We start from the raw sequence: 7,613 nt of genomic DNA on the forward strand, positions 1-7,613 counted from the left end.
CGATCTATGATTATATCATAGCTCAACGATCATGGTGCATTGATAGATTGAGTACTATATTGATTACTGTGCAATCTAAAAAATACGCTACTAGCTAGTTTTAGATATCATCGTATAGCTCATAATCATTTATGTGTGGGATTGAGTAATTTGCAAATCTCAAAGAAATATAACTGATATGCACAGATTTAAAAAAATCATATGTCTATCAACATAGAGATTGACTCTTTATTACAAATTAATATGCAATAAAAATAGGATAATGCTTATCATGTATAGTTATTGAGTTCTGATCTTTAAGAGATATCGAGGTTATATATACCAAAAATAATTCAGTGCCGCACCCACACACACACTCGGATTAAAGGATTGTAAAATAATTCAGTTACTATATATTTTCAATTTTATCCACTTCTAAGACGACAACTTTACTATGTCAATATAAATGCTCGACCTAAATTTTATCGGCTGAAATCTTCCGGCCGACCCGGTTAAAAAGATAAATTAAATGGCGCATTGATCAAAACCGCACATATGTATACCGTATGTTACAACTTAATAAGCCTTTTAAAATTTAATGAAAGCTATTGGCTTGTCGTGAAGGTTTAGCTTTGGCCGTTGAATGGGTTAATAAGCCAGCAGTGCTAGAAACATATTGCTTATCTATAGTTAATGCACTAATTCTCATAAAGAGAACCGATCCAAGTGGTGCCATATTATCACTGATATGCAATGTACAAAGGAGTTGCTTTCAGAGGTGAGGATTTGTCATATTGGAAGAGGATGCAACAGGGTAGCTCATGAGTTAGCGCAATTGGCTAGCAGAACGAAGCGTTGTGTTCTTTGACAAGAGCATGTTCCTACCTACATACAAGGCTAGCAGAATGAAGATCTCTCTTCCTCGCAAAAAAATAATCAAAGCTCGATTGGTGGTCTGATTTGGATATATGGTTCTACATAATTGTATCTATGGTATAATGGTGTATGGTTAATTGTGGGAGTGACAATGCCAGGTTTATATATATATATTATATTTACTTCCACACTAGGTAGCTTGTGCCTACATCAGTTGGGCCAGAATTTCCGCATTACTAATGTTTCGATATATGCACACAATATGATAAAGAAAAATGTTCTTCATTCACAGTAGTTCTGATATATAGTGCTACCTTTTGCATACACCACCCCTTCCATAAGAAAACGAATTTCTGACTATGAATTTGAACATATATACCCTATGTTCAGATTCGTAACCAGAAATTATTTTTTGGGACGAAGGAAGTATATACAAGAGAGATAAACATGTGCTTCAATGCATGTGCATGAATGCATGCTATTATGTAAGATTACATGTAATGCATGCATGGTCAGGTAAGATATGATATGCCACTGACGAATATGGGCCTGTTTGGCACAGCTCCAGCTCCAGCTCTACCCCTCCTAGAGCTGGAGCTCAGCCAAACAGTTTCAGCTCCACCAAAACTGGGAGTGGAGCTGGGTGGAGCTCTCTCACAAAATGAACTAGAGTTGTGGAGCTGGGTTTAGGCAGCTCCACAACTCCACTCCAGACCCAACTCTTGGAGCTAAATTTAGGAGTTAGAGCTGTACCAAACAGGCCCTATATATCCAAACTTCCTCATCATATTATATCATATATGCTTGATACAGTACGACCTATATGCATGAGTGCAGTAGACGATGATGCCTAACATGGTGTCAGCATGCATGAATGCATGGTGCAAACTAAATGGCAAAATAGAAGCACAAGAGAGAGAAAGATCTTGGCCTGTTAGGTGCATGTGTAATATTTTTTTTAGACAAGCGGTATGTATAATTATTGCATCGGCATTATATATATCTAGGATCAAATGGCATAATGGGCCTCTAAAAATTGTGTTGTCTCAGCAAATGAACTCTTTTTTTAGGGAAAGCAAATTAACATAACGTACCTCCCCCTTGTTTGATCTCTGCATCAGTAGTATATAGGCGACCGCAACATTGACTCTGTCGTTTCGAAGATTTTACCACGGATATATCGAATTTTTGCAGCATCTCCATCATATCATTATTATACAGTACATATATGTATCCACCAAAAAAAAATTAGAAAATGTAGAGAAACTCCCCACAGCATCATCATCATATATCCATGGATGACTTTCAGAAGAACTGAACTGTATATACACTCCAAATCAAGTTTTACAAGTTCTACAAATCATAACTAACCAAATTCCGGCACTCGGTTTCGTAACTCAACGTCGACACACTGCAGTACAGTGCTACCTGCTTTAAAGAAATTTCTTCGATGTGTGTCATGTGTGCTTCTTATCTTGTTCATTGCTCCCTTGATCATGCATGCATTACATCACAGTGATCATAATATACTGCAAGAATACTTAAAGTTTTTGAGGCATGCATGCATCAATAAATCAGTAGGGAGAGCTAGGTTAACTGAGATTAATTAGCAGGTAGCCACATGATACAATATCCACTGAAGATGATCATAGCTTGAGCTCAAGGTCTACTTCTTCAGGATCATCTGAGTTCATAGAGTGATCTACCGGTTGGTTTAGGCCGTAGTGTCTCCTTAAGTAAATGGATTCCTACAATTAATTAATGACATAGAAATGGATTATCTTGGCACAACCATATTGTATAAACTATTAACACATCTCTTCAATATAATTAAATTAATTAGGTGTGTATACCTCAGGTTCGAAGAGAGGCAATGTGTGGTCGCTGCTGGGATGAGAGTAATGAGCTGCAGCTCCATATATAGCTTCATGGTTAGGCGGTGACCTGAAAGATTAGGAACTAATTAACATACATTCAGGCATCCTGTGTTAATCACTGATCATATTGTTGTTTAGATATATAATTAAACTTCAATTGATCATCACTGGATAATTATTATTTCGTGCATGCACATGTGTGTATAAAGACGAGCACCTGATGATGGGACTCGTTGATTGGAATTCGCCGTATCTGATATCTCCTGATCTGCTCCCTCCATAGGCCATCTATAATTGCAGATTTGCAATATAGAACCAAGCTAAGTTAGTTAGGTCGAACTGTGTCGGCCATGATAAGATCTCTTTAGCTAAGCCAAGGATATCACGTTCACGTGCATGGGGGAATAAAATCTCTTTAGCTGCAATAATACTCTTGTTCTTCTCTGTGCACAAGATTAATCGACAACCATATATATGCATCCTTTTGCCAAAAAAATAATGTTTATTATCACGCGTTCTAGGCTTGATGCAAATATGCAATACACTACTGTAGCTAGCAAAGCACGCCAGCAGCTGGACCTGGAAGCAAATATAGTCAATAAGATGAATTTGTTGTCTAACTTTTGTAGATCTCTTATGGACTATTCATTTTTTTTATGTTGGGCTGAAATGATTAAAAAACAAAGAGTGCATATTTCGTTGAAATTAATCTTAGAGAGAGGTTGATTAATCTGTCTAGAAACCAAGAAAATATGTAGTAACAATTTGACAAGATTTATTGGCAGATCTCTGAAATTCTGTCAGTTAGCTAGTATGCATTTGGTGAACAGCTGAAAGAACTGCATATACCGCTAAATTGGGGTGGATGGGATAGGAGTTGATGTTGGCAGGGAAGGAGGACGATGGAGACGATGACAGCGAGTTAGATGACCGTGCATCTTCCTGCTGCTCGATGGATGATCAATTCCAAAACCACATGAAATCAGAAAAGAAATTAAACTTGAGCAACCAGCAAGAATCACAAAATTACTAAAAAGATGCAGAAATTGGTAGTCAGACTAATTTACCAGGTTGAGGCTGTCAATTCCATGGATCGGAGGTGGCTGGCCAAGAGGAGGATTCTGCAGGTAGCCGGCTGCCATTTCGCTCTGAATCCTGATCTTCTCGAGCTGCGCAACGCCGAGCCCTCGCTGCGGCTGCTTTGGCTTGTCGGAGCCGCTGTTTCCGGCTGATCTCTTGCCCTTCCTGCTGGACCCAAATGATCTTCCTCTTCCTGGCCATTCCATGTTCATTTGTCTCCAAAGTTGCTAGCTTTCATATGGGGAAATTTCTAGTACACCAGAAGAGAACTGATCAGAAGACCTAGAAGAAGACCATAGCTAGCAAAGTGGGAGCAAGAAGAAAGGGAGAAGAAGTTGGATGATGGAAAGGAGACTCTTTGATATTAAAGTGAAAGGGAGAGATCTCCTTACCTTACACACACATTAATTAATAATAGGAATGCACTGCAGGTTGCAGCATTGTTTATTTGATTTTTTTAATTTGATCTTATAGCGTGGCAATGGCTTCATTAATTGGTTTATATAATCAGCACCATGTGACCCAAATCCTATCACTAAAAGAAAAGGAGAGAGGAGTTTAAATTAATTCCCATTGTGTTGATTTGTTCGGGGATGATCACTGAAAATCTTTGTCTTCAAAATGCCCCCCATTTAGAATTCGTGTGGTTGTGATTTAACATTCTGTATTTTATTCAGCACTGAGCACAAATAGAAAGGGTCCTGAATTATTGTTGTCAGTAAGGAGGATTTTAATTTCTTCTGAACATGAGTCCTTCCTCGTATTAAAAAATAAACTTTTACGATGCTTAATTAGGAGATGCATTAAGAGGCAGATGTAATTAAGTAGTGCAACTGATGATCTCTTATGCAGGCTGTTTGTTTAACAATGACTGCACAGCCATATACTAGTAGTAACAACGTATTTCCTTTCAATTAAAAAATACTAGTTACACATAATATATATATACTACTAGTAACTGTACTCCCTGAAAAAAGGCTAACTTTTGTAACGAATCTTAAATATAGTCTATATCTAAATTTATGTCCAAAAGTTATTTTTTTAGAACGGAAGGAGTAATTCTGGAGAGCAGTAGAGACGTCGTGAGACATATCCCAAAAGCAATACCTAAGCAGGTGTAGTAATGTCGACATGATGGATCAGTTTGTGTAACTGACTACGTAGCATATATATAACTAAAGAACTAAGCTAGAGCTAGCGACATCTACACGAGATTTAATGGAGAATTTAGTAATGTTTTGGGAGATGCAGAGAGGGTGCAAAATCTTCTCGGCGATCTCGGGAATCAGAAGCTTCGCTGGCTGCTGCATATGCATGGTTCAGACTCATCAGCTTGATCAGAGAATTCAGACATGGCGCGTGGGTTGGGATCGCAGTTTAGGTGGAAAGCATCCTCCTTGATCGAATAAAAATGCAACCACACATATATTGATATACATATACAACCTGCATTTTGATCGTACTCTTATGAGATTTAATTATCTTATGTAAGCATATAGTAGTTAGAAGCCCTGTCGTCGATCGTTGTTGCTTCACGTGCGGCCTGGATCTTCTTGCTGCATGAGCTGATGATAATTAACCTTGGAAAATAGTCACTGAGCTAAGGCAGCAAATCAAATAATGGAGCATTAATTAATTTATGAGGAATTGCAAACACTGATAAGTATACTTAACCCTGCATTTTCCGCCTGATATATAATATAACTGAACTATCCCTATATATATATAGCTATTGAAGGTCTGATCAGTCTGGTCCACAGTAACTGAATTAGGGTTTTTGTTTCTTGGATGTGATTTTGTGACACCTTGTTGGTTAGTCCTCAAGATAGCTATATTTATATATATGATATTACAACATTAGCTTTACAACCTGTGCTGCAAGTGGATCAACTAATTGATGACCTAACTAATTTTTCAGTTAATTAAATAAGAGAATATTGAGATTTGCAGCATCCATTCCTCTTGAACTCCTTAAAGGAGACAGCACCTAAGCTAATTAAGCCCTTGATGTATGACAACAAGCTTATTGCAATTATATATTTATGCAACTTAATTAATCAATTAATAACTAGGAGGTAGTGATCAAACAGTGTTTAGAAAACAGCAGCACGCCGTGCATGCTCCTCCATATTTTAGTTGCATGAGTAGGCAGAGCTTTTCCCAGACTAGCTAGCTAGTTAATTGGGGCTGTTCTTTTCCTTTCTACTTAACACCAGTTGCTTAAGTATAATGAGTACTCCCTCCCTCCCAAAATATAAGTATTTTTGGACTCTGACACGATCCGAGATACTATTTTGACCAACAATATTTATAAAAGTAAGATATTTTAAATAAAAAAGTTGCATATTATGATAGTTTGTTTAATAATAAATCTAATAACTTCAATTTTACATGATTAATTTTTTTTATTAATAGTCAAAGTTAAAAATGTTTAACTTGTCACTATGCTAAAAATACTTATATTTTGGGACGGAGAGTAATATATATTGCCATTGGTAATTTAATGAACTACCTCAATAGCCCAGCACCATTTCGGGGATTTCTTCAGAAAGGCTAACTTGAGAAACTAGATACCGGGCCGGCCTAAATGTCTAGAAAAGTTAGAACAGGATAAATTAATTAAACTATTCTTTCTGATGCTTCAGCAAAAAGCTAGCTAAACTGAGGGCCTTGTTGCTGCTACTTTGCTGCTTATATATATTAAAACGAAAAAATGAAGGATATATATATAGTACCATGCAGTGCTGCTTTACCTCATCACTGCTACCTTGGTACACACACATATACTATATATTAGTCAGATTGTCTAGAACATCTCATATCTATTATATTTCCTGCTTTCATGCCAGCATAAAAAGAGAACATTTTCTACGTACACCCACTAGGAACAAAGTTCAGAGAGAGGCTTGGCTAGCTTTTTTGTTTTTGTTCATTGATATGATCAGATGTGACTTCATCTAGCATCATGCTGGTGCTTAACCCTACATAACTCGTATTATTTGATGAGCAAGCACATGTGGTCCTGGATTAACCATACAATTCTCTCATAATCACCATATTTATTGCTAATCAGGGGTTCGCTATCACACTAATCCCCTTGTATCTGGCATGCTAATGCAATTATAAAAAGAGGTATGAAAGAGAAAGAAAGAAATAAAAGAATCAGTAGTTCTTCTAGCACTGCTTAACAGAATAAACAAAAAGAAGAAAATTCAGAACGGCAAGCAAGTAGCAGTAGCAAACTGTTAATCACGGTGACGGATGGATCCAGCCATTGACTGACGCTAACATCCCATGGCCTTTCTTGATTCATGATTGGATTGCGTTGCGTGCTACAGGCTTATAATAATTCATAGATTCAAAGCGTTCGTGTCATTGATCTCATCAAGAACTTATTTTAAATTCCACAGAAGAAACACACGTAAGTTCCGTGTTGAAAATGTACTCGTATTTTATCTGCATATTTGATTAATGCACTACCAAAGAGAATAATTCCGTCCGTGATTTGCCCAGTAATTCTAGGAAATTAAACTCTAGTTCTTCCATTTTGACAGCACTGTCTAGTTTTGCTTCTGAATTCTGAATATTTCTGAATTTCACTTGATGTTGTAAGCAGTCCATGTGGCCCATTTGTATGCAACTACAGAGACAAGGCCCAACAAATTACCGGCCTGCTAAACTCAATCCAATCGAAAAATAGGCCCCAAAAAAGAAATAGAAACAAAATATTTCTCTGAAAATTATTCCCGAAAAAATATTTCTCTGAAAATGGCGTGAAACTGTGCAGGCACATGTACTGTG

The 7,613-nt window shown here is 37.1% G+C and overlaps 1 protein-coding gene across 1 annotated transcript; it reads right to left on the reverse strand.

The window, feature by feature from the left end:
• Nucleotides 1-2,010: 2,010 nt before the first annotated feature.
• LOC107278054 (protein SPEAR1) lies at nt 2,011-4,179 on the reverse strand. The gene is made up of 5 exons (XM_015783354.3): nt 3,800-4,179; nt 3,582-3,677; nt 2,950-3,020; nt 2,709-2,799; nt 2,011-2,603 (listed from the first exon to the last, which is right to left on the reverse strand). Exons 1-5 carry the CDS (start codon nt 4,022-4,024, stop codon nt 2,502-2,504), a joined length of 585 nt encoding a protein of 194 aa, XP_015638840.1. The 5' UTR covers nt 4,025-4,179; the 3' UTR covers nt 2,011-2,501.
• Nucleotides 4,180-7,613: the final 3,434 nt, after the last annotated feature.

Source organism: Oryza sativa, chromosome 5, assembly GCF_034140825.1.
Source record: "Oryza sativa Japonica Group chromosome 5, ASM3414082v1".
NCBI lineage: Eukaryota > Viridiplantae > Streptophyta > Magnoliopsida > Poales > Poaceae > Oryza > Oryza sativa.